This window comes from Chrysochloris asiatica, unplaced genomic scaffold (assembly GCF_000296735.1).
Source record: "Chrysochloris asiatica unplaced genomic scaffold, ChrAsi1.0 scaffold00378, whole genome shotgun sequence".
In the NCBI taxonomy this organism is placed as follows: Eukaryota; Metazoa; Chordata; class Mammalia; order Afrosoricida; family Chrysochloridae; genus Chrysochloris; species Chrysochloris asiatica.
The window spans coordinates 614,475-639,829 of NW_006408896.1; the positions used below are offsets into that span (position 1 = coordinate 614,475).

Consider the following 25,355-nt stretch of genomic DNA (forward strand, 5'->3'; position numbering starts at 1 on the left):
TGTCACCCGCCCGAGGGGCGGGGCGTCGCTGTCAGAAACCATCCCCGCGCCTGCTGGACCAGTGGAGGTGCCCCGCTCCGGGCCACGCCCACAAGGGAGGGGCCCCCGGGTGATGCCGCGCAGGCGCACAGCGCGGCCGGGCGGGCCGGCTGGCTGGGAAGATGGCGGCGGGATCCCTAGCCGTCGCCGCTGCCACCAACGCCGCTGCTGCCGCCAAGCGCATCCGGGGTGTCTGGGGGGCCGGGGCCGGGCCATGAGCGCGCCGCCCTTGCGTCCCCGAGCCGCGGAGCCCCCCCGCGCTCCCCGTTATGGCCCGGCTCGCGGACTACTTCGTGCTGGTGGCGTTCGGGCCGCACCCGCGAGGTGAGTGGCGGCCGCGAGCTCGAGCCGAAGGCGGCGGGCGGCCTGCGCAGCCGGAGGGGCCTGGACGCCGGTGCCCGGGTGACGGGCGCCTGCGGCTCGGGCTGGAACAGCGGGCGGGCGTTCCGCAGGCTGTCTGGGGTGAGTGACAGCCCGAGCCAGGCAGTGCCTCGGCGTGAGCCTCCCGATCCCAGTTGGGTAGGCTGGGCTCCGTCCGGCTTGGCCGGTTGCCGGGGACTCTGCGTGCAGGGGTACCGGTCGTTCTCCTGCAGACCCCTCCTCTGACCCCCCGTATCTGGTGCGGAGCTCCGGGGGGTGGGGGTGGGGGGTCATGGCACCGGAGCTGAAGGACTGGCGGGGAGAGATGGGTGCTCCTGGGGTGACTGGCGCTGGTGTCCAGGAGATGGGGGCCTCTGTCCGGGGATGTGTGTGTGGGAAACCCGGAGCCCGCAGCAGCAGCCTGGAGACGTGGCGTACTCCAGGTACGTGGAGGTGGGGCGCTCAGCCCTGTGAGCATGAGCTCACTGCTGCCCACAGCCCCTGCCCAGGCTGGCCGCGCTGTCACCAGCTCCCGGGGTCCTCCCTTCTGCCTGCAGCACCCCCAGAATCACTCTCTTCCTGGCCCTGGGCTCTCCCCAGGGCATTCTCAGTCCCTGCTCACGGTGGGTCTGCAGAGGGGCTGTGTGTATGTGAGAGGGGAGACTTGTTTAGGAGTGTGCTCAAAAGCGGGTGAAGCCTAGGGTGTGAGGAGGGCCCAGGCGGTGACACTGGTTGAGCGCAGGGGTGTCATGAGGAGGGACAAAGGCTGTAATGACAGCTGGCTGTGATGCGTGCCTGGCGGGAGCAGAGCCTTGGCTGTCAGTGGCCCATAGAAGTGCCCGGCACAGTCCTCAGTCGGGGAGAGGCCACCCCCACCCCGCCTCCAGGCATCCCTAGGACGGACAGGCTTTCTGAGCCTCAGTGTCCCGATCCTGGACTCTGTGAGGAGAAAGTGACAATATGAGGGTCGGTCAACAAGGCAGGGCTACAGGGATCCTCTGGGTTGGGCATGCGCTGTCTGTCCATCTGTTGTGCATCTGGGTGGTGTGAGGGAAGGTCATTGCCACTTGGACCTGCCTGGGAGGTGTGGACCCTGCCCCCCTGTGGTTTGGGACAGGATGGGCCTGCTCTTAGTAGACAAGGCCCAGCTTCTTGGCCATGGCCTAAGTGACATGGAGCGTGGCCCCGGGCCGTCCACTGATGTGCTCTGGGGACAAGCACCCTCTCCCGCCACATCCATCCTGGACTTCCTGTTGCTGTCTGTCAAGCCTGGTTGTGATGAGCCAGGCCACATTCCTGTCCCCACCCATGTGCCCGCCTGCCCGCCCTCTGGAGCAGGTTGGGGCTGTTTGGGAGGCCACGGCTGGTTCCCAGCCCCCACCCAGGGACTTGAGAGGGTCTAGGGCCTTGGGTCCAGGCTGGTCCGGTCTGCTTCTGGGAGGGACTGAGGGAGCGTGTGGGGTGGGGAGATAGGGACAGGACACCCGGGCGGCTGTGGCCCCTCCTCTGCACATGCTGTGGTGGCCTGGGGCGGGTGCGCCTGCGTGGTGAGAGCTGGGTGGGAGGAACAGCAGGGGAGGAGGCTGCCCTTCCTCTCCCTCCCCTCTTCCAACTGCTGGACTTGGGGGGCAGGGGGGCGAGAGACTGCTCCAGGCACGTGGGGGTGCAGAGGAGGCTTGTGTCTCCCCTTGTACCATGGATGGGAACCTCCCGCAGAGATTGGGGTGCAGAAGAGGCTGTGGGGGCACAGAGGGAGCATGGGGCTGCAGAGGAGGCTGTGGTCTATCCTTGCGATGTGGGGGGGCCCTGTGTGAACACAGGGGTGTGAGGTTACAGAGGAGGCTATGGTATATCTTGGTACAATGGGGGGGGGCCTCCTGCAGGGTTGGGAAACACAGGGCATTGCAGGTCACCCCTACCTGCCCATCATGTTCGCTGACCTGGTTGGCACTGCCTGATCCCAGGGACAGCGCTGTGTGTAGTGTGACACCATCCTTGCCCCCCCCCATAGCATTCAGGCTTAAGGGTCACATGGCCGCTGCGGGAAACCGGGCTAGTGGACGGGTTCCCCATGTCACCCTCTGCCCACATGGAGCAGGATGTGGGACAGCTGTTCTTAGCATGCTGGAAGGATCGTGACCAGATGGCACCATCATTGGGGGCTTTACTGAGGCTGCCCGTCCTGTGTGGCTCGGGTCCCACTCGGAATCCGGGTCCACGTCCTGCTCTTGGGTCTGAGTCTGGGTCCAAGTTCTGCTCTGGTTTCTGGTCTGAGGCCGCATTTGGCTCTGGGGGTCTTGTACGTTGAGTGGCGGGGGAGGATGGTTGGCGCTGTACAGACACCACTCAGACGGGACTCTGAACCAGGCTGGGCTTAGAGTGGAGAAGCAGGCTGATTCTCGCTCCCAAGGCTACAACCTAGACAGCCTAGAGGTGCCCGAGTAATCATGGTGGGCGGGGTGGGGGGTGGGGGGGCCCTAGGAATTGTGGGGTCACTGTAAAGGTTCCAGAAAACTCTCCAGGGGCAGAACCAGTCAGGAGCCATTTGGTACAAGGTGTCCCGTGGGGAGCTGTCCCCACTGCCAGGCATGATGGGAAGCCTTGTGTGGGTTTTGGGGTGGCTCTCCATGGCAGGGGAAACGGTGCCACTGCTCCTCTGTGCCCACTTCCTGGGGGGAGAGTTGCTGCTGAAGGCTGTGGTCCCTCCCCAAAGCCTCTCTGCCTTTCTTGGCCAGCCTGCCTTGTGTGGGCTCCGAGCAGGCCCTGAGTCCTTCAAGGCGGAGTTCCGATGACGTTCTGTGGTCTAGCATATGAGGAGACTCCTGGAGGACCCCACACCTAGGGCGGGCTGGGGAGGTGCCCTGGAGGGCTGTGTGTGTGTGAATGTGTTTAAGAGTGAGTGTGATCGTGTGGGAGTGGTGTGTGTGTCTGAATGGGGGTGACGAGGTATGGGGGTGAGTGTGTGGAGGTGTGAGACGTGAGTGTGAGTGACTGTGTGTGTGTGTCTGTACGTACGGCTGTGAGATGTGTGTGTGTATTTCAGTGTGAGAGCTCTCATTCTGTGGTGCGTGCATCTGGGAATAAGGGTGTGTGTGAGTGTGCAGTCTGCCTGAGCTGTGAGGTGGACATGCTGTGTGTGTGTGTGAGTGAGTGGCCCACGGCCCCAGCAGACACCTGTCCCCTTGTTGGGGCCCAGCCTCAGACTGCTGTGTCTGTGCTGATGTCAGTGGGGGAAGGGAGGCAGGAAGCTGAGGTCTGTGAGTCAGCCTGTGGCCCCTCACCTCCCACCTCCGGCCCAGCAGGAACGTGCTGAGGGACAACCCAGGTTCAGTACTCCCCCTGGGTATGTCTCCCAGCTAGCTAGCTGCCTTACCCTTAGGAGGACCTGGGGGACGGGGCTGAGAGCTGCAGGGTCGCCCTTGTGGTCAGGCCCCCCCCCCCCGCCCAAGCTGCTTGTGCGCTCCTCTGCTCACTTGCGTGTGTGGCCAGATGCTGGCTGGAGATGGGCGCAGCATGGCCCAGGCCTCTGGAGGCTGTGGTGTACACTGAGCCACCTGTTGTCTTGGGCAAGGTGGTGGTGCACAGAGGGACTTGAGGAAGGATACCACCATACCTCCCTGCCTTAGCCATCTCTCCTGATTTGGTGATGTAGGGCAGCAGCCTGCTGGTAGTGGAGGAAGCTGTCAGGGTCTGCAGGCTGAGGACACATAGAAGGTTTGATACGAGTGACCAGGAGGAGTGTGGACCTCTGGGTACTCTTGGAGAGCCTCCCAGCTCCCTGAGTGCTGAGCCCCCAGCTATTCCCCAACTAGACACCCTTTCAGAGGGCAACCTGAGGTCTGTCCTCCCTGCCTGCAGCTGCCCCCTTGCTCCATGTGTCTGGAGGGAAGGGGGTGGTGGTGGGGACAGTACTTACTGACCTGGCCTTCAGAGCCTGTGCATGGACCCATCTATCAAGGGGGAGGGGGCTCCTGTGGCTTCCCCCTTTGGCACTGTGGTGGAGGCATGTATCAGCCTGCTTATGGCCAGACTTGGGCTCAGGGATATGGGAGGGGAGGACCCAAGCTCTGGACATAGTTGTCCACCACTGTTGCCCCCACATGTGTGCAGGCCACCTCACCTGGGGCTGCAGTGCCTAGAAGGGGCAGGCAGGTGTGAGGGGCTGTCGAGTCCCATGTAGCAGCTCCAAGGGGGTCTGGCTGTCCTGAGCGTTGGGTGGTACTGGCCTAACTCTGGTGTCCAGTGTCGCAGTCGGGCTCTGGCCTGCCTTGCAGGGCTAGTTTTAGGGAATTGATGGGTCTAGAGCTGAGGCTGATGGACGAGATGGTCATCTCAGACCTTTGAGCTTCACAGGGTAGGGATGTGGGAGGTATCGGATGGCCTGACCTCTGCTCTTGTCCCCAGGGAGTGGAGAAGGCCAAGGCCAGATCCTGCAGCGCTTTCCAGAGAAGGACTGGGAGGACAATCCGTTTCCCCAGGGCATAGAACTGGTGAGTGGGCAGAGAGGATCCCAGGTCATGGAGCTAGGGGTGGGGTGCTCCCCAGGTTAGACAGCTGAGGGTGAGGATGCTCCTGGAGCCTGGAATGTTGGAGGGCTGGTCCCCAGGAACATCTTTACCTTGGGCGTAGAGCTGGGACGGGGGTGCTCCTCAGAGCCTACAGCAAGTGGGGTTGGGAGAGGGTGGACAGGCAGCCAGGGTCTGCTGTTGGAGCTCTGGGATGCCCCCACTGCCCTCTTGTCCCCCAGCTCTGTGCTGGGGGATTGAGGCTTGAATGGACTGGGCCTGACCTGGCCCAGAGGGTGAAGCGCTGCCCGAGCTGGGGTGGAACCCAGACCTGGGGTGAGCCAGTGAGGGCCTGACCACTCCCTGCAGTTCTGCCAACCTAGTGGGTGGCAGCTGTGTGCCGAACGGAACCCCCCAACGTTCTTCATTGCCGTCCTCACTGACATCAACTCCGAGCGGCACTACTGTGCCTGCCTGACCTTCTGGGAGCCTGCGGAGCCCCCCCAGGTCAGACGACCCCCCACCCCTTCTTGCTGTGTCTCCTCCGGGGGCTGGGTAGGGGGTGTGCCTGTCAGAAACGAGTGACGGAGCTTTTGTGCTCAGGATGCTGTATGTGCCAAGGACGCTAAGGGGACAGAAGAGGTGGTGGACGAAGGTGTCCCCACGCGCCTGTCGTCTGCCGTCCCCAGCCAGCTGTTTGCTCCAAAGACGTTGGTGCTGGTGTCGCGGCTGGACCATGCAGAGGTGTTCAGGGTGAGGTGGCGGGCGGGGTTGGGCGGGGCGGGGCGGGGCCAGGCCTCCTGTCCGAAGGTGCTTCCACTCTCCAACTTGTACTCCCTGCAGAACAGCCTCGGGCTCATCTACACCGTCCACATCGAGGGCCTGAGTGTCTCCCTAGAGAGTGTCATTGGCAACCTGCTGACCTGCACCATCCCTCTCACGGGGGGCTCGCAGGTGGGCCTCCCAGGCTGGGCACCTCTTGCTTCTGTCCTTTCACTCGGGCAGGTGTCTGTCTGGCCTGCCCCTCCCTGGTGTCCCTGTCTGCCTTGTGAGTGGCCAGCTGTGTGTCTAACTGTGTCTCTCTGCCTGTCTGTCCTGTGCAGCTGGACTCTGTTGAGGAAGGAGCGGTACGGACTCTTTTGTTGTTCCGCCCACTCAGGGCCCCATCCCTGCCTTTGGGCCCATTTCAGGCTCTGTCGGGTGCCAGGCCATGGGTCCTGGGCTCATGGGGCTTGTCGGGGCTCCTGGGCCCTGACCTTCCTCTTCCCTGCAGAGAACCATCTCTCTGGGTGCAGGTGACCGGCAAGTCATCCAGACCCCTCTCACCGACTCGCTGCCTGTCAGCTGCTGCAGTGTGGCCCTACTCTTCCGCCAGCTTGGTGAGCCCCACCCTGCAGCCTGCTGTAGTATAGCTGGGGCCAAAGGTGGGGGGTGCTCCTTACACAGGCCGGGAGCCACCAGGGCACCTCTCCAAGGCCACCTTCCCCCTCAGGCATCACCAACGTGCTAGCCTTGTTCTGTGCGGCCCTCACTGAACACAAGATCCTCTTCCTGTCCCGGAGCTACCAGCGGCTGGCCGATGCCTGTCGGGGCCTCCTGGCCTTGCTGTTCCCCCTCCGGTACAGGTATGGAGTCCCCTGCTGCCCCTGCCCCCAGCCCCAGCCGTGGGTTGGCTCCTGCACTGAGACCCCACCTGTTGCAGCTTCACCTACGTGCCCATCCTGCCAGCACAGCTCCTGGAGGTTCTCAGCACACCCACACCCTTCATCATCGGCGTGAATGCGGCCTTCCAGGCAGAGACCCAGGAGCTGGTGAGGACCACACAGTCGGCTTGCTTCCTGACAGCAAGAACACACCTGGGGGCTTAGCTGCTGAGGGGCTCCTGTTATGGCCTTGCTGAACCCTGCTGCTGACGGACCCCCAGCTGATGGGGCCAGTGATGATGGACCCTCTGCTGCCCCTGCAGCTCCCTGACCTGGCACCCCTTCTGCCCACAGCTGGATGTGATCATTGCTGATCTCGATGGGGGCACAGTGACTGTCCCCGAGTGTGTACACATCCCTCTCCTTCCAGAGCCGCTGCAGAGCCAGACGCACAGTGTTCTGAGCATGGTATGGGCAAGCATGGGGCACGGGGCTAGGGGGCACCGTGGGGGTCCAGCACTGGTGGCCGATGGCCCCCCGAGCTCTGCTCCCCTGCATCCTTAGGTCCTGGATCCAGAGCTGGGGCTGGCTGACCTCGCCTTCCCACCTCCCATGACCTCCACCTCCTCTCTGAAGATGCAGGTGGGCACACTGCTCTTTGTCCAGGTCTACCCTGGTACTCCTGTCTCCTGCTCATGGCCCCCAAAGGACCTCTCCCCTTGCAGTTTCCTGGTGTGTGTGTGGCAGGGGCCTCCAGGATAGGCTGAGAGGCAGCCTGACTTGGCATTGGACCATGGGAGCCTCAGGGGGTTGGGCAGGGTCCCAGGGCACTGAGGTAGGCACCTTACCGACCGGGTCTACAGGACAAGGAACTCCGGGCTGTCTTCCTGCGACTCTTCGCTCAGCTCCTACAGGGTTACCGCTGGTGTCTGCACATCGTCCGAATCCACCCTGAGCCCGTCATCCGCTTCCACAAGGTGGGTGCTGGGCCCAGGGCCTAGTGGGTGGCAGCTGATGGCCAGCTGGAGAGCGCTGAGACTAAGCCCCTGATGTGCCCCCAGGCAGCCTTCCTGGGCCAGCGGGGGCTACTAGAAGACGACTTCCTGATGAAGGTGTTGGAGGGCATGGCCTTTGCAGGCTTCGTGTCAGAGCGCGGGGTCCCCTATCGCACCACGGACCTGTTTGATGAGGTGCATGCCTGCCCTGCCCTGACATGAGACGGGAGCCCCCGACCAGGACCAGCTGCCTGCCTGACCCTACTCCCTCCAATTGGAAGGAGAACTATCCCCACCCCAACCAACAGCCTGCCCTCCTCCCCCAGCTGGTGGCTCATGAAGTAGCACGGATGCGGGCAGATGAGAGCCACCCCCAGCGGGTACTGCGTCACGTCAAGGAATTGGCGGAGCAGCTGTATAAGAACGTAAGGCAGGCAGGGCGGGCGGAGGAGTGGGCAAGGCAGACAGGCTGAGGGGGGCTCCCACACCCTCCTATGCTGCCCCTCCCCCCCCCCCCAGGAGAACCCGTACCCTGCGGTGACAATGCACAAAGTACAGAAGCCGGCGGAGACCAGTCACCTCCGAAGACCGCAGCGACCCTTCCCCCGGCTGGACGAGGGCACTGTGCAGTGGATTGTGGACCAGGCTGCTGCCAAGACACAGGGTGCACCCCCAGCTGTGCGGGCCGAGAGGAGGACCACCGTGCCCTCAGGACCCCCCATGAGTGCGTCAGGGTGGAGTGACATGTCCCTGGGCCCCCAGCAGTGTGGGGGTGTGGACTTGGCTGAGCACTGTTTGCCTCCACAGCTGCCATCCTAGAGCGGAGCAGCGGGTTCCATGCCAACAGTGCCCGCCGGCTGGAGGTGGTCAGGAACTGCATCTCCTATGTGTTTGAGGGGAAGATGCTCGAGGCCAAGAAGGTGGGCATGATGTGGGGCTTGGGGCAGCACTCAGGAGAGCGCATGGGCCCTGTGGTCCTGGCTGTGGTGGGGGGCAGCCAACAGGCAAATGGATTCCCACTTCTCAACTGCTCCCTTGGCCTGCTTTTGAGAGGTGAACACGCTTTTCCCAGAATGAACTGGTGGGAGACCCCATAGCCAAGTGCGCGGGCAGCTCTGTGCAGCATTCTGTCAGCAGACACCTCCGCTGTGGGGGCACCGACTGTGGGGAAGGGGCACTCAGGAAGGGAAGTGAGTGTGGGAAGGGTGCTAAGGGGGTGCACGCAGCCCTGCCCCTGGTCTCTGGGTGCTATGAGCTGTACCGTTGTGGATGACTGCTGTCTCATCCTCACCGTGTGTCTTCAGCGAGGTGCTGATGGTGGCTACTGGTCATGGCTTCCTGACCCAGATAATGCCCAGTCTCTCTGCCACCTGGCCTGCTCTGGCCCATTTGCCACCCCACTTGTTCCTCGGCTGGGCCATGCCCTGGCCCTGCAGGCCCTGTGACCTGGTCATGTCCCTAGTTGCTGCCCGCTGTGCTGAGGGCCCTGAAGGGCAGGGCTGCCCGCCGCTGCCTCACCCAGGAGCTGCACCTGCATGTGCAGCAGAACCGGGCTGTGTTGGACCATCAGCAGTTTGACTTCGTTGTCCGCATGATGAACTGCTGCCTACAGGTAGGGCTGCCATACCACGGGAGGCCCGGGGACAGACAGATGGAGGGGGCTTGGTTACCTGCTGCCTACAGGTAGGGCTGCCATACCACGGGAAGCCCGGGGACAGACAGATGGAGGGGGCTTGGTTATCTGCTGCCTGCCTGGCAGGGCTCACTCTGAGGCCCACATCTGCATAGGACTGCACCTCCCTGGATGAGCATGGGGTCGCCGCTGCCCTCCTGCCTCTAGTCACTGCCTTCTGCCGGGTGAGTGTCAGTGGCCCTGCCCACCATGGTATCCCTTCCCGTCTGGCCAGCCACAGCTTGCTGAGCCCGTCCTGGCTCCACAGAAGCTGAGCTCCGGGGTCACGCAGTTTGCGTACAGCTGTGTTCAGGAGCATGTGGTGTGGAGCACACCGCAGTTCTGGGAGGCCATGTTCTATGGTGACGTGCAGACCCACATCCGGGCCCTCTATCTGGAGCCGGCTGAGGACCGTGCCCCCTCCCAGGTGAGTCTGCAGGACACAGGGGCTGAGGAGTCCAGGGACGGTGACGGGGGTGGTGGCCTGGCTGGCAGCCCTGTGGTCCTATGGCCCCATGCACAGGAGGTGGGGGAGACGCCCCCTCAGGAGGACGAACGCTCTGCCCTGGACGTGGCCTCGGAGCAGCGGTGCCTGTGGCCAACATTGGGTCGGGAGAAGCAGCAGGAGCTGGTACAGAAGGAGGAGAGCACGGTGTTCAGCCAGGCCATCCACTACGCCAACCGCATGAGCTATCTCCTACTCCCCCTGGATAGCAGCAAGAGCCGGCTGCTGCGCGAACGCGCGGGCCTGGGGGAGCTGGAGAGCGCCAGCAATAGCCTGGTCACCAACAGGTGCGCCTGCTCATCCTACCTGCACCTGTGTCCCCTGGGGCATCCCACCTGTACCCAGCCTGCCTGGTGGGTGAGGGATGTCTTGGCACGGGGAAGGAGGCTTGGCCTCAGGCCCGTGCCCACACGCTCTCCCTGGCAGTATGGCGGGCAGCATGGCGGGCAGCTATGACACAGAGAGCGGCTTTGAGGATGCCGAGACCTCAGATGTGGCGGGGGCCGTGGTTCGCTTCATCAACCGCTTTGTAGACAAGGTCTGCACGGAGAGTGGGGTTACCAGCGACCACCTCAAGGGGCTGCATGTCATGGTTCCAGGTATGGGGGGTCTGGGACACGACACCCTCTTGACGGGGCAGGTGTGGGCGGCCCTGGGTGTGAGACCTGCTCTCCCCCAGACATCGTCCAGATGCACATCGAGACCCTGGAGGCTGTGCACCGTGAGAGCAAGAGACTGCCACCCATCCAGAAGGTGGGGCCACAGAGAGGGGCACAGGCATCTAAGCCGGGAGGACTGGGTTGAGGGGGTCAGGGCCGTTAGTGCTGGGGGGTCAGAGCTGTTAGTACTGGGGGGTGAGGGCTGTTAGTGCTGAGTCTCTGGGTTACAGGTTTGGGGTTCTTGCCATGTTCTGAGGTCACTTCCTTCTACAGCCAAAGCTGCTTCGGCCACATCTGCTGCCTGGCGAGGAGTGTGTGCTCGACGGGCTCCGTGTCTACTTGCTCGCCGATGGGCGTGAGGCTGGCGCAGGGGGTGGTGCGGGGGGCCCTGCCTTGCTGCCAGCTGAGGGTGCCGTCTTCCTCACTACCTACCGTGTCATCTTCACCGGGATGCCCACCGACCCCCTGGGTGAGCCTGCACCTCCCCTTCCTGGGCTCTCCCTTGGGACCTTGACCCCTCCCCAGTCCTCCTTCCCCACCCGACTCCCGCCTTCTCTAGGTGAGGGGTACCTCAGGCCCTTGGAGCCATGCCCCCTCCCTGAACCTTCCCCTTTTGCCTTCTTCTAAGTGGGGGAGCAGGTGGTGGCTCGTTCCTTCCCTGTGGCTGCGCTGACCAAGGAGAAGCGCATCAGTGTACAGACCCCTGTGGACCAGTACCTTCAGGACGGGCTGCAGCTGCGCTCCTGCACATTCCAGGTGGGTGGGTGGGGAGGGTTCCTGCCAGGGCCCTGGGGCCCTAGGTGGTGGGTGGGAAGGGCTTCTGTCCTCAAGCTTGAGCCACACACCTTCTTGTGGGAACTGGGGGCCGGCGTGAGCTGTACACCTTCTTGCTCCTGGGGGAGCTCAGTGCCCTGGAACTCCAGTCAGACGAGAGGACGGGTGTGCATCTCAGGGTTACTGGAGAGGAGGGCATGAGGCTAACCCCCAAGATGCCACAGTGGACTTGTACACTGCCCCCTTGGGATGTGCACATGCCCCTTGCCTGTTCTGCAGGCCGTCGGTGTCCTCCCAGTTGCAGCCGTGGGCTTTCTCATTGACCTGCATGTGTGTTCTGTGGTATCTGAGGAGGGGCCTGGCTGGCATCTGCTGAGGGGGCTGTCCTTGTCTGTCACAGCTGCTGAAGATGGTGTTTGATGAGGAGGTGGGGTCTGACAGCGCAGAGCTCTTCCGCAAGCAGCTGCACAAACTGCGATACCCCCCTGATGTCAGGGGTACCTTTGCCTTCATTGGGGGCTCAATGAACACACCTGGTCGGCCAGCCAGGGCCACCAAGGACAAAGGCCCTTCCCTCAAGTATGGAACCAGTCCTGGTGGGGTCCCTGTCCCTCCCTGATTGTCCTCAGAACCCATCATCTCTGTCCACTCACCACACCGATGCGATTCCCTCTCAGAACTCTGTCCCGGAACCTGGTGAAGAACGCCAAGAAGACCATGGGCAGGCAGTACATCACACGGAAGAAGTACAACGCCCCCAGCTGGGAGCACCGGACCCAGCTGTCCCCTGAAGACCAAGAAGATGAGATCTCAGGTGAGTGGGAGGGAGGGAACCAGGTGGTCTCTTGGTGCCAACCCCAAGTGGTTGACCCCTTGAGCTGTACCCCAGTGTCAGATGAGCCGGAGCCCAGCACCCTGACCCCCACGTCAGCCCTGAAGCCTGCCGACCGCATGACCATGAGCAGCCTGGTGGAACGGGCGTGCTGCAGGGACTATCAGCGCCTGGGCCTGGGCACGCTCAGCAGCAGCTTGAGCCGCGCCAAGTCGGAGCCCTTCCGCGTCTCCCCCGTCAACCGCATGTACGCCATCTGCCGCAGGTCAGCTGCTTCCTCTCACAGGCTGGGTGGGGCTGTGTGGGTGGGCTCCGTCTCAGGGCATGGTGGCACTAGGCAGCCACCTCACATGGTGCCTCCTTGCAGCTACCCTGGATTGCTGATCGTGCCTCAAGGTGTCCAGGACAATGCCCTGCAGCGTGTGTCTCGCTGCTACCGCCAGAACCGCTTCCCTGTGGTGTGTTGGCGCAGTGGGCGCTCCCGGGCTGTGCTTCTGCGCTCCGGGGGTCTACACGGCAAGGGCGTCGTCGGCCTCTTCAAGACCCAGAATGCACCGTCACCAGGTGTGCGCGCCTGCCCCTCCCTCTCCTCTTCCTCCCCCTTCTGATGGGCTGGCTCTGTGCCCACCCAACACCCCTTCGTCTACAGGCCAGTCCCAGGCAGACTCCAGCAGCTTGGAGCAGGAGAAGTACCTACAGGCCGTGGTCAGCTCCATGCCTCGGTTTGCTGACGCCTCGGGGCGCAACACCCTCAGTGGCTTCTCCTCTGCCCACCTGGGCAGCCACGGTGAGGGCTTCTTGGGGCTGGGCCAGGCAGGAGGGGTGGAGGTGGCCTTGGCCTGGAGACTGGGCCTGCCTAGTGCCATGTAAGTGGGCTGAGTCCCTGGTCCCACCTCTACTGCCCCTCGTTCCTCATTCCGTCTTAGCGTGGGTTGCCTTGCAGCACCCGTTAGAGTGGTCGCCTTGGGTCCTCTTCCTGGGCCTCCTCAAATGGCTCCATCCCCAGCTGTCTGGGGTGGCCTCAGGAAGACAGAGCCACCTGTCTGCTGCCCACACCTGCAGGGTCACCACTGGCCTTCCCCACGCTGGCCTCGGTCACTCTCCTGAGCCAGGGTCACCTTGACCTTCTCACACTGCTCTCTTGTCACCTTGCCCGCCGGCCTCTGCCACACAGACCTTCAGGGAATCTTGGCTCCTAGGCCTCTAGCACCATTTATAGCAGAAACTACTTCCACGACCACCACCAATGAGGGTCCCTCAGCTCTGCCCTCCCCACCTGGAGGGGCCTGGCTTCCTTGCCCTACAGCACCCCTCCCTCCTCATCCACCCCCTACTCTCCTCTTCCCTTCTCCTCCCTTCTGGCTCCTTCCTCTGCCCCCGCCCCCGCTGCCCCCCACCTCATTCTCTCTGCCTCTCCTCTTTTCTCCTAATCTTCTGCTCCCCCTAACCCTTCTCCCACCTTCTCCCCCACTGCACTTCTTAAGGGTAGGGTCTTCTCCAAGTCTCCCATCCTCATCCCTCCCCGCCCCCAGGCAGAAGTTCCTTGAGGTCTGGGGTGTGGACTCCACTCCTGCCACTGCCCAGCACGTGACCCTAAGTTTCCATCCCCGACACTAGGGTCTTCTGAGCCAGGCTTCTGGACACTTGTGTGTGGATTCTCCTCTGTCTGTGGGCAGCAGGCAGGGAGCCATAACTGGGGGAGCACCGTGTTCCAACTCTGGCCGGCAACCCCACCCTCTGGCACATGATGACAGTCCCCACCCGATAAGGACTTTTTTGTGAGGACTGAGTGACTTAAACGGCCTCGAGTCCTCCGTTTTGCCGTCGTCCCTCAGGTCACTCCCAGTGAGGCGCCATGTTACAGATAGTTAGTGAAGTGCTAGCCCAGTAGTTGAGACCACTGTTATTGTAGGGGTCACTTGTAGTGAGGCACCCTGCCTTCATGGTAGAGGTGACTGTCACCTGAGGACTGACTTTTGGTGAGTTGTCCTCATGCCTGTACTGCAGGTCACCTCGGGGAGTCACTCCCTGAGCCCCCCAAACCCCACAGGTTAGTGTCCCCTCAAGGATTACTCCTGTGAGGGACCACGATCCTTGTTAATACTCCCAGCGCCCCAGTCATACGGTTTCTGAGAGTGGCTGCCCATCTTGTGTTGTCACAGTCCTGTCAGTCCTCATCCTAGATGTCCTGGGGTCTCGACACTTGCTGACTCCCTGGCCCCCTCTGGTGCCTGTCTTCCCCTGGTTGGCCTCTGGTCATTTGACTGACTAATTCCATGTCCTGCAGTATTTCTGAGTTCCCCTGTGAGGGTCTTCCTTCGTGAGGCCACAGCATCACTAATATTGGTTCTCGGTAACGGGGGCTAGGCAGTGGGACCTCCACCCCCTACACTTTGTCTTGAGTTGGTCTCTTGCTCCTGGAAACCCTAGGGGAAGGCTGAGGCCCCTGTGACTGGGCTGAGCTCCTGGGTAGAGTTGTGCTTTGGGTGGTCAAGCTGTGCCCATGGCCAAGCCCCCACTTGGGCCTTCGGCTTCTGGAACCTTCGGGCCTTTGCTGCCTACCTCCTTCTTTTCCCTGGAGGCTGTGCACCCTGAGGAGGTTGGGGAAGGGAGGAGGCAGGAGGGTCCAGAGCCATTTCCACTTGGGTCAAGCTGGAGAGCATAAGCCCACCTTCCTCACCTGTCAGAACAACGGCTCTTCCCGTTCCTGAGGGTCTTGGTTCGGACTTCTGCCGCCAGGCTGGCAGGATGGTGTCTGGTGGGCTCCTGAGCCTTCTCTCTGCTTGCCCCCAGTGCCCAGTCCCCGAGCCAGGGTCACCACGCTGTCCAACCCCATGGCGGCTTCGGTCTCCAGACGGACCGCGCCCCGAGGTACCGTACCAGGCCACAGAGCCCAGGCCTGTTGCCGGCACTAACCGCCCCTGAGTGATAAACCAGTGCTACTGCCCGCTCCCAGCAGCACTAACAGCCCCACCCTAATGTGGGCACTAGTGTCACCTCCTGAGTCTCAGCACCTCTTCCCTGCTCACCCGCCCACCCCGCGAGCTCAGCTGACCCCAGGTAAGTGGTTCCCCGACCCCGCCTGCGCTCACTGGTTTCTGACTCCGCAGGGAAGTGGGGCAGCATCCGGGTCAGTGGGCGCAGCAGTGGCAGCGGCAGTGTTGGTGTGGATGTAGGCTCCCGATTGGCAGGGAGAGACGTGCTGGGCCCCCCCCAGCCCAACGGGGCCCCCCCGGACCCAAGCTTCCTGCGGCCCCAGCGTGCGGCCCTCTACATCATCGGGGACAAAGCACAGCTTAAGGTGACAGGCGTGTGGGGAGGGCCCTGGGCTAGGGAGGGGGCTCTCCACCGTGCGTCCTCACGCAGCCTCCCCCAGGGTGTGCGGCAGGACCCCCTGCAGCAATGGGAGCTGGTGCCCATCGAGGTGCTGGAGGCCCGGCAGGTGAAGGCCAGCTTTAAGAAGTTGCTGAAGGCGTGTATCCCTGGCTGTGCCACTGCGGAACCAGGCCCAGCCTCCTACCTGCGCTCGCTGGAGGACTCAGAGTGGCTGAGCCAGGTGCGTGCTGTGGGGGGCGGCGGGGGCAGGACACTGAGGGGTCTGGGTTTGCTTCTTGGACAACTTGGCCCTAGGATGAGACAGGGTGGTACCCCACCTGAATGGTAGGAGCACCACGTGGGGTTGTGAAGCCAGGCAGGGCGGACCCAGTGGCCTTGGGTCCAGTGGCCTGCAGAGGTTGCAGGGCACTGGACTTCGGGCGACAAGATATCTGCCCTTTCGGTGGCCCCATGCCGTATCCCAGGGAGTGGGGCCAGGTACCAGCCAAGGCTGCTGGACAGCAGACCCCAAGGCTAGAGCATGCTCTGGGACTGCCCAGCGTGGCCGTGCTGTCCAGGCAAGCTGTGCCGAGGCACCCAAACTTCACTTGGGCAGCTGAGCCAGACAGGGCTGGTCACCCAGGTGGCTGTCCCCTCAGATCCACAAGCTGCTGCGAGTGTCGGTGCTGGTGGTAGAGCTGTTGGACTCGGGCTCCTCAGTGCTGGTGAGCCTGGAAGACGGCTGGGACATCACCACCCAGGTGTGTGGGGGGACGGGGGGTGGCAGGGGACACGGGGGACACTGGGAGAACGCACTCACTCACGAGCCGGGCCCACAGGTGGTGTCGCTGGTACAGCTGCTGTCGGACCCCTTCTATCGCACTCTGGAGGGCTTCAGGCTGCTGGTGGAGAAGGAATGGCTGTCCTTTGGCCATCGCTTCAGCCACCGTGGGGCCCACACCCTGGCTGGGCAGAGCAGTGGCTTCACGCCCATCTTCCTACAGTTCCTGGATTGTGTTCACCAGGTGGGGGTTGCGAGCGCCCATGGGGTCCGCGTGGGCAGTGCTGGCCTAGCAGCCCCTGACTGCACGCTGGCCGTCCCTGCAGGTCCATCTGCAGTTCCCCATGGAGTTTGAATTCAGTCAGTTCTACCTCAAGTTCCTCAGTTACCACCATGTGTCACGGCGCTTCCGCACCTTCCTGCTGGACTCGGACTATGAGCGTATAGAGCTGGGTAAGGGGCCTGTGGGTGGGCTCCATACCATGCCCCCCGTAGACCTGCTGTCTGAGGAGGAAGGGGGTGGGGGGCGGGCAGACTCAGCATCTTGCCCCCTCAGGCCTGCTGTATGAGGAGAAGGGGGAGCGGAGGGGCCCCCAGCCCTGCAGGTCCATATGGGAGTATGTAGACCGGCTGAGCAAAAAGACGCCGGTGTTCTACAACTACATGTATGCACCTGAGGACACAGAGGTCAGTGCGGAGGGCGGGGTGGGCTGGGCTGGGGCCCACCTGGCCTGTCCTCAACACCTGTCCTCCTCTCCCCAGGTCTTGCGCCCCTACAGCAATGTGTCCAACCTCAAGGTGTGGGATTTCTACACTGAGGAGACTCTGGCCGAGGGACCTCCCTACGACTGGGAACTGGCTCAGGGCCCCCCCGAGCCTCCTGAAGAGGAGCGGCCTGATGGAGGAGCCCCTCAGAGCAGGCGCCGCGTGGTGTGGCCTTGTTACGACAGCCGCCCACGGGCCCAGCCGGACGCCATCTCTCGGCTTCTGGAGGTGTGCTTCCCGGAGCGTGTGTGTGTGTGTGTGTGTGTGTGTGTGTGCGCACCCCCACACTTGTGTACCTGTATGCATGTGTACATGTGCAAGGAGCTGTGGTAAAGTAGTGGTTACCAATCGGGCTGCTAACCGCAAGGTCAGCAGTTCAAAACTACCAGCTGTTCCATGGGATAAAGATGAGACATTCTGCTCCCGTAAAGATTTACAGCCTTGGAAACCCTGTACAGGGTCGCTATGAGTCGGAACCAACTCCACAGCACATAACAACAACAATGCATGTGTATGTGTGCACGCAGTGAAGGTGCCCTCCCTGGTGGTTAGGGTGAAGGGTCTGCTGGCCTGAGGTGGGTGTCTGTGAGCCGTGGTCTGACTGCTCGCCTGGGTCCTTCACAGGCTTGCGGAACCACTGGGACAGGACATCCTGACCCTCTGAGTGTGTGAGTGCCACTTGTAGAAACCCCTGGGGTCATGGTTTGATCTCTGCTCTTTGTTGTTGTTGTTGTTGTCGTCGGGTGCCATCGAGTCGGAACCGACTCATAGCGACCCCATGTACAGCAGAACGAAACAATGTCCGATCCTGGGCCAACCTCCCTACCGCCGCCACATTTGACGCCATCAATGATGCCACCTGGCCAATCCATCTCGTTAGGGGTCTTCCTCTGTTTCTCTGACCCTCCATCTTACCCAGCATGACATCCTTCTCCAGCGACTGTTCCCTCCTGACAATATGTCCAAAGTATGAGAGACAAAGTTTAGCCATCTTGGCCTCCAAGGAGCACTCTGGCTGCACTTCTTCCAAAACAAATCTATTGGGTCCTTTTGGCAGTCCATGGCACTTTCAGTATTCTCCTCCAACCCCACAACTCAAAGGCATCAATTCTTCTACGATCTTCTTTATTCACTGTCCAGCTTTCACATGCATATGAGGCTATTGAAAATACCATGGCCTGGGTCAGGCGCACCTTAGTCCTCAAGCTGACATCTTTGCTGTACTTGTCTTGAAGTCTGAAATGTGCTTATTCAGATATGCCTGTAACCACTCCAGGGGCTGGTTATGAACACGTGGGTGACGTTACCATTTTTCTGTTGTTGTTAGGTGCTGTCCTGTTGGGTTTGACTCACAGTGACCCTGTCTAGGGTTTTGAGAGCCGTTGGTGGGTTTCAATTGATGATGGTTAGCAGTCAGTCTGTGCTTCTCCTCCAGTGCCAACTAGGGCCTCATCTGCTAGATTCGTACCCGTAACAAACCTGCCTTTAACTAAAGGTGCTTTCCTCCTACTCAACACGTCGTTGGGCTTTATTTTCTTGTTGTAGCTGCTGCCCTGTTGGACTGACTCATGTTGTTAGGTGCCATTGAGTTGGTACCAACTCACAGCAACCTTACACAACCAGAACGGAGCACTGCTAGTATTCCTGGTCCCATGTCCCTGGTGCCTGGTCTTTGCCTTCAGTGCCCTTTGGACTTCTTCCTTCAGTGCCATTGGCTGGTGATCACATGCTCCGCCTCCTGAAATCGGCGAACACTGACCATTTCTCTTTGGTACTGTGACTGTATTCCGTCTACCCTCTTTTCATGCCTTCTGCCTCATTCAATATTTTGCCCGTAGAATCCTTTAGTAGCACAAGTCGAGGCTTGAATTTTTTCTTCAGTTCCCTCAGCTTGAGAGATACTGAGCCTGTTCTTCCGTTTTGGATTTCTAATTCCAGGTCTTTGCACATTTCATTATAATATTTGACTTTGTCTTCTTGAGCTGACCTTTGACATTTTCTGTTCAGCTCTTATTCCTCCTCATTTCTCCCATTTGCTTTAGCTGGAGAGCAAGTTTCAGAGTGTCTTCTGACATCCATTTTGGTCTTTTCCTTCTTTCTTGTCTTCTTAATGGCCTTTTGTTTGCTTCTTGATGTTCTTGATGACATCCCACAATTCTTCTGGTCTTCGGTCTTTAGTGGTTAATGTATCAAATCTGTTCTTCGGATGATCTCTAAATTTAGGTGGGATATATTCAAGGTCATAATTTGGCTCTCATGGACTTGTTTTCATCTTCTTCAGCTTCAGCCTGAATTTGCATATGAGCAATTGATGGTCTGTTCCACAATCTGCCCCTGGCCTTGTTCTGGTTTATGACATGGAGCTTTTCTACCATCTCTTTCCACAGATGAGTCAGTTTGATTTCTGTGTATTCCATCTGGTGAGGTCCATGTTGTAAGTCATCTTTTATGCATTTTTAAATGGTGTTTTCTATGAAGTCAGCATTCTTGCAAAATTCTGTCATGTGATCTCCAGCATCGTTTCTGATTCCTGGCTCCCATATGTTGTGGAGTGGGACTACTTTGTATGGTCTATTTTTTTTTTTAAATGTTTTATTATGAATTGTGTGATAGTTTACATGGGAGAACATTACTTTACATTCATCCTATCTACGTCGTTTCATTGCTATGGTTACAATCCCCTCCATGCATCATCCACCAACCATAGGGTATACCCTGCAAGCCTGCCCGCTGGTCGTCAGCACATAGCCCCTCTCCCTCTCTGGATCTAAAGTCCCCAGCTGCTCCATCTGTCCACGTCGTCGTCTCTGCGTCCATCTCTGGCATCACTGCTTCTCTGGGTAGGGTCCTGCTCTCCACTTTTCTCCCTTCATTGTCCCAGGGACCTCCACTCCTGGACTACAAAGTTGATCACTCCCTCCTTGCTACAAAACGTCTACCTTTACATTTACAACTCTCACAATCAGTCCTGATAACAATTATTCACTATTGTATCACAAGAGACCTGTCTGCATTTCCTTTCATCAGCTCTGCCTAGACAGATTGGATACTACTCAGTGGAGATTCTACCTTCCTCCACGCCCTGTGGATCTAGGTTCCCTCTTGAAAGCCAGTCACTTCTTGCCTTTGTAGCCCCTCCACTTTGGGTAGCCAATGTCCAAGTTGCCCATCCCTGTCTACTCTGTGTATGGTGGGGGTGGGAATGATCCTTGCTGTAAGGATTTGTTCCCTCTTTTGAGCTACTACATCCATAGGTGTAGGTCAAGTTCATCAAATTCTATCAGATTACTCTATTTTTCCTCTTCTTTCTTCTAACTGAGCTCTGATCATCCACTCAGTGAAGCCAGGTCAAGTGGGTATTATCTGCACGTATGGGTGTTCTTGTGCATATGCCCTCTCTTCTTATCAGCTGGATGCTTCACTCTCCACTCTAGTCCTCTGTGGCTATGTCACAGACTCTGGGCCCAAGAGTCCCCAGGTCTTGCCACACTGCTGGCCAACCAGGTCTCCACCCGGATTCACAGGAGTCTATCAAATGTTGTAGGGCTTGGCTCGCAGCTTCATTGCTGTTTTTCCCTCATTTCATTATAATATTGATGATTTCATTTCATTATATAATGATGACGAATGTGGTCACCAATCAGAGAGTGTATTCCCATTGAGTCTTAGTCTTGGAAGGGGGTTTCCACTAAGGGGACCCAACTACTTGCCTTGATGTCCTCTGGGCGAGCAACTTGCTTGTTCTTGTAGTAACAGTCTGTCTGCCTCTAATGTTTTGTATTTTTCCTGTCAGTCTTTCTTTCAAGAAGTATCTTCTGTTCTTCTAGCCACTCCAGGTTGGTCTGCTCGTCCTTTCAAGTGGGAATTTCCCATCTCTGGAGATCTGGATGTGGTTCAGGCTTCTACCTATAGTCTTATGTATTGCAGAGGCTCCATAGGAAGCCTCCTTCACTGGGCACGTTGTAGCCCCATTTTAGGTATTCCAATCAGTTATAGGCAGAAGACGGACTTACAAGCTTTCTATGGTGATATTTCTGGCTATTCCTTTTTTTCCCCCTCCAGGGTCTATTTTATAATGGTATGCCAGGGAAACCAAGATTCATAGGACAGCCAAGCATCTTATGTATGATCTCGACTGTAGTCTTTTACAGAAACAGCTTCTGTGGAGCCCCTGGGGGAATTCTAGCCATCCCTTTTTTAGTTAGCAGCTGGTGGCAGACTGCCTCTGCTCTTTGTCTTCTATTACAGTTCTGATCACTTTACGTCGAATGTAATTGCTGATGTGATGGAGCTCAAGTTTAGCATCTTGCCGTTTAGTTTCTGTTTGTTCTGTTATTTTCTGATCCTTTCTTCCTTTTCTGTTGTTTTTTTTTATACTCGAGCATTTTTTAATATTCCCGTATATCTGTTTTATTTGGCTGGGCCCTGTATCTTTGCCGGGGATGATACTCTTGAAATGATAGTTCACCGCTTCATACACAAGAATGGTAGAGCAGCGCGAGTGCTCTTCCAGGCTCTCGTTCCCTCTATGCTGTTGTCACACCTACTTTAAATATGGTATAAACACATAATGTATTATCTTCTTTTAAATAATCAACTCCCCCCAGATTGTATTAAATTATGCATAACATAAAATTGTCAGTATCAACATTTGTGTTTACCAGCATCCAGTACTTTCGGAGTTCAGTGCACTTATCACCACTGTCTATTTCGGACTGTTCTCATCACCTGAAATACTTGTTAACCCCGAACTCCACACCCCCCTGCCCATGCCACTGGTTACCTCTGATCTCCTTTGTGCCTGTCCGAATTTGCTTCTAGAATAATGCGGTATTTGCCATTTGTTCTGCTGTAGTTTACCTAGCATCAGATGTTCTAGGTCCCTCCATGTTGTAGCTGTTAACAGGACTTCATTTCTCTTTGTTGTTGGTGCCATCGACTCGGCTCCGATTCATAGACAGCCCAGCTCCAACAGAATGACATAGTGTCTGCTCCCGCGTAAGCCCCGTTTGAATTCTTTATTGTAGTCATGGTGTCCACCCGCCTTGTTGGGTGGGCGCTTCCTCTTTTTTGCTGACCCTCTACTTTAACAAGCATGATATTGTTTTGCTCTGATAGCAGTACACGAGACAAAGTCTCTCCATCCTGGCTTCCAAGGAGCCTTCTGGCTATACTTCCTCCAAGACAGATTTTTTGGTCTTCTGGCAGTCTGGCACTTTCAGTATTCTTATCAAACACCATAATTCAGTGCATGGATTCTTCTGCAGTCTACCTTAGTCACTGTCCAACTTTCACATGCATTGTTGTTGTTAGGTGCCATCGAGTCAGTACTTATTCATAGCAACCCTACGTACAACAGAACAAAACAGTGCCTGGTCCTGAGCCAACCTCACAATTGTTGCCACGCTTGAGCCCTTTGCGTTGCCACTTTGCTAATCCATCTCACTGGGCAAGGTTGGCAGTGCAGACCCACCGGTGGTTCCTTGGGAAATATTCCACCCCTACAGCAACCACAAATGGAGCAAATCCGTATTTGAATATGCGTACTACTGTTTCAACATAAGAAACATTAGAAATTCACCCACCTGCCTACAAACTTCATTACGGCCCATATGTAGCAGCACGCTGGCTTCCATTGTTTATAATCTGGAAGTTCCATTTTATGATGGCCCATCACCATGTGCAGACACCTTGTCTACAGGAAAAAAGAGAGCTGATGACAACCTGACCTCTGAAGGACATTCAAACGTTCACTCTCTCAGCGCCTTCTCATCTTGATGCCATGTTTTTCTTTGCTAAGAGTTGCTCAGCATACAGACTGTATTTATTGTTAAGTGCCATCAAGTCATTTCACAGATTGAATTAAGTATGGTGAAAAGGTTGCAGCCCTGATGCACACCTTTCCTGATTTAAACCACTCGGTATCCCTTTGTTCTTTTCAAACAAACTGCTTGTTCTATATACAGGTTCCGCATGAGCACAGTTAAGTGTTCTGGAATATTCATTCTTTGCAATGTTATCCGTAGTTTGCTATGATCCACAGAGTCCAGTGCCTTTGCCAAGTCAATGAAACACAAGTAAACATCTTTCTGGTATATTCTGCTTTCAGCCAAGATTCAGCTGACATTCCTTATTCCACATTCCCTTCTGAATCCAGCTTGCACTTCTGGAAGCTCCCGCTATCATTTTTTAGTTACCGTTCAGCAAGATTTTACTTGCATGTGATATTAATGATATTGTTAGATCATTTCTGCATTCTGTCTTTCTTTGGAATGGGCACAAATATGCATTTCTTTCAATCAGTTGACATAGACAAGTGAGAAACTACAGTATTGCATCAGTTTGTTGAAGCATTTCGATTGGTATTCCGCCAATTCCTGGAGCTTGGTTTTTCACTAATGCCTTCAATGCAGTTTGTACTTCTTCCCTCACTCCCATGGGTTCTTAATCACGTGCTACCTTCTGAAATGTTGAATGTTGACCAGTTATTTTTGGTACATCTGTGTATTCCTTCCAACTTCTTTTGATGCTTCCTGCATTATTCAATATTTTGCTCGTTGTTGTTGTTAAGTGCTGTTGAGTCGATTCCAACCTATAGCCACCCTGTATAGGGTTTCTGAGGAGCGGCTGGTGAGTTTGAACCGCCGACCTTGCAGTTCAAACGGCTTTGCAGTCTGACGCATTAACCCACGGCGCCACACCAGGACTCCCATAGAAACCTTGATACTGTAATCTCAGGCTGAATTGTTTTCTTCAGTTCTTTGAACTTGAGAAACGCTGAGCATGTTCGTCCTTTCTGGTTGTCTTACTCCAGGTTTTATTCATTTCACTGTAATCCTTGATTGTGTCTTAAGCTGCCCTTTGAAATTTTCTGTTCAGCTCTTTTACTTGCTCATTTTTTCCATTTGCTTTAGCATCTCTATGCTGAAGCACAAGTTTCAGAGTCTCCTCTGACATCTATTTTGGACTTTTCCTTCTTTTTTGTCTTATTGACCTTTTGGGTTCTTCTTGTATGATGTTCTTAATGTCATCCCACAGTCTTCGGTCACTGGTGTCTATGCATCAAATCCAAATTCAAATTTTGGCTCTTATGAAGTTTTTTTTAACTTAATTCAGCTTTAGCTTCAATTTGCCTATGAGTAATAGACCGCAGTCTGCCCCCAATCTTGTTTTGACTAATGACGCTTTTTCCACTCTACTAGTTCATCTTTGGGGGACTATTATAAATGGTAATGTTATTCTGACTTCCTTTTCATACCTGTTATTAGTGTAAAGAAATCTGACTGATTTTTTTATGTTGATCTTCTACCCTGCCACTTGGCTGAATCTTTCACTGAATTCCAATAATTTTCTTGGTCAGTCTTTAGAATTTTCTATACATAGGATTGTATCATCTGCAAATAGTTTTTCTTCTTCTTTGCCAATTTGTATGCCTTTAATTTCCCTTTTTTGCCTTAAAGGTCTGTGGAAACTTCCAGCACTGTATTAAATAGGAGTGTTGATAAAGGGAATCCTTCTCTGGTTCCTGTTTGCAAGGGGAATGCTTCTAGCTTCTCTCAGTCAAGAGTACTATTGCCTGCTGGTTTTGTATTATTGTTGTTAAGTGATGTCGAGTCGGTTTTGATACATAACGACCCTGCATAGGGTTTCCATGGAACGACTAGTGTCCTTGAACCACTGACCTTGTGGTGCAAACTGACTTTGCAGTCCAGCACATTAGCCCACACAGTGCCAAATACCCCTAATGATGTTAAGGCATTTCTCTTCTGTTCCTGTTTTGTTGGATGTTTTTCAGAAATGGGTGTTGGAGTTTGTCAAATGCCTCTTCTGCTTCAATCACTAGGATCATGTAGTTCTTTTCCTTTGCTTATTTATGTGGTAGATTAGATTGATGACTTTGCTAATACTGAACCATCCCTGCAAAGCTGTATGAATCTAATTGGTCATGATGCATGATGTTTTTGATATATTATTGGATTCTCTAAGCTAGGATTTGTTTTTTACTTTTTGTGTGAATTGAATGAAAGGTAACAGACAGTTCATTAGCTTTACATTCAAACAAAGTATATGCTTTGTTAATGATTACAGTCCCCTCTCTGTTATCCTACTTTGTCCCTTTGCTTTTCCTTTTACATCTTTCATTTTATTTTACAAGTGAGCAAAACAAAAATATTTAATGTACACATACAAAACAAGATAGATTCATTTAAATGCCCTAAGCACATATTTTTGTTTTCTTTACATTGAGATGTAATCCATACCGAAGGATTTTGATCTTCATCAGTAAATATTTTACGTCCTCTTCACTTTCAACAAGCAAGGTTGTATCATCTGCATATCACAGGTTGTTGATGAGTCTTCTTCCAATCTTGATGCCACGTTTTTCTTCATAGAACACAGCTTCTTGGATTATTTGCTCAGCATACAGGTTGAATAAGTATAGTGAAAGAATACAACTTTGTCACACATGTTTCTTAATTTTAAATCATTCAGTGTTCCCATGTTCTGTT

At 56.4% G+C, this 25,355-nt stretch overlaps 1 protein-coding gene across 1 annotated transcript in view; it reads left to right on the forward strand.

The window, feature by feature from the left end:
- Positions 1 to 308: 308 nt before the first annotated feature.
- Positions 309 to 25,355, forward strand: part of SBF1 (SET binding factor 1) — a 33,490-nt gene continuing 8,443 nt past the window's right edge. Inside the window, exons 1-36 of the mRNA XM_006876391.1 lie at positions 309 to 363; positions 4,804 to 4,889; positions 5,274 to 5,411; positions 5,508 to 5,657; positions 5,748 to 5,858; positions 6,178 to 6,283; positions 6,397 to 6,529; positions 6,607 to 6,715; positions 6,902 to 7,015; positions 7,112 to 7,189; positions 7,411 to 7,524; positions 7,609 to 7,737; positions 7,869 to 7,967; positions 8,062 to 8,266; positions 8,350 to 8,462; positions 9,005 to 9,154; positions 9,331 to 9,399; positions 9,483 to 9,641; positions 9,738 to 10,006; positions 10,146 to 10,318; positions 10,399 to 10,472; positions 10,652 to 10,847; positions 11,007 to 11,134; positions 11,553 to 11,731; positions 11,830 to 11,966; positions 12,042 to 12,249; positions 12,352 to 12,548; positions 12,634 to 12,771; positions 14,778 to 14,855; positions 15,095 to 15,285; positions 15,361 to 15,540; positions 15,959 to 16,060; positions 16,139 to 16,324; positions 16,407 to 16,533; positions 16,637 to 16,767; positions 16,843 to 17,073. Of these exons, the coding sequence (XP_006876453.1) occupies positions 309 to 363; positions 4,804 to 4,889; positions 5,274 to 5,411; positions 5,508 to 5,657; positions 5,748 to 5,858; positions 6,178 to 6,283; positions 6,397 to 6,529; positions 6,607 to 6,715; positions 6,902 to 7,015; positions 7,112 to 7,189; positions 7,411 to 7,524; positions 7,609 to 7,737; positions 7,869 to 7,967; positions 8,062 to 8,266; positions 8,350 to 8,462; positions 9,005 to 9,154; positions 9,331 to 9,399; positions 9,483 to 9,641; positions 9,738 to 10,006; positions 10,146 to 10,318; positions 10,399 to 10,472; positions 10,652 to 10,847; positions 11,007 to 11,134; positions 11,553 to 11,731; positions 11,830 to 11,966; positions 12,042 to 12,249; positions 12,352 to 12,548; positions 12,634 to 12,771; positions 14,778 to 14,855; positions 15,095 to 15,285; positions 15,361 to 15,540; positions 15,959 to 16,060; positions 16,139 to 16,324; positions 16,407 to 16,533; positions 16,637 to 16,767; positions 16,843 to 17,073 (5,043 nt within the window). The remainder of the gene's footprint in view (positions 364 to 4,803; positions 4,890 to 5,273; positions 5,412 to 5,507; positions 5,658 to 5,747; positions 5,859 to 6,177; positions 6,284 to 6,396; positions 6,530 to 6,606; positions 6,716 to 6,901; positions 7,016 to 7,111; positions 7,190 to 7,410; positions 7,525 to 7,608; positions 7,738 to 7,868; positions 7,968 to 8,061; positions 8,267 to 8,349; positions 8,463 to 9,004; positions 9,155 to 9,330; positions 9,400 to 9,482; positions 9,642 to 9,737; positions 10,007 to 10,145; positions 10,319 to 10,398; positions 10,473 to 10,651; positions 10,848 to 11,006; positions 11,135 to 11,552; positions 11,732 to 11,829; positions 11,967 to 12,041; positions 12,250 to 12,351; positions 12,549 to 12,633; positions 12,772 to 14,777; positions 14,856 to 15,094; positions 15,286 to 15,360; positions 15,541 to 15,958; positions 16,061 to 16,138; positions 16,325 to 16,406; positions 16,534 to 16,636; positions 16,768 to 16,842; positions 17,074 to 25,355) is intronic.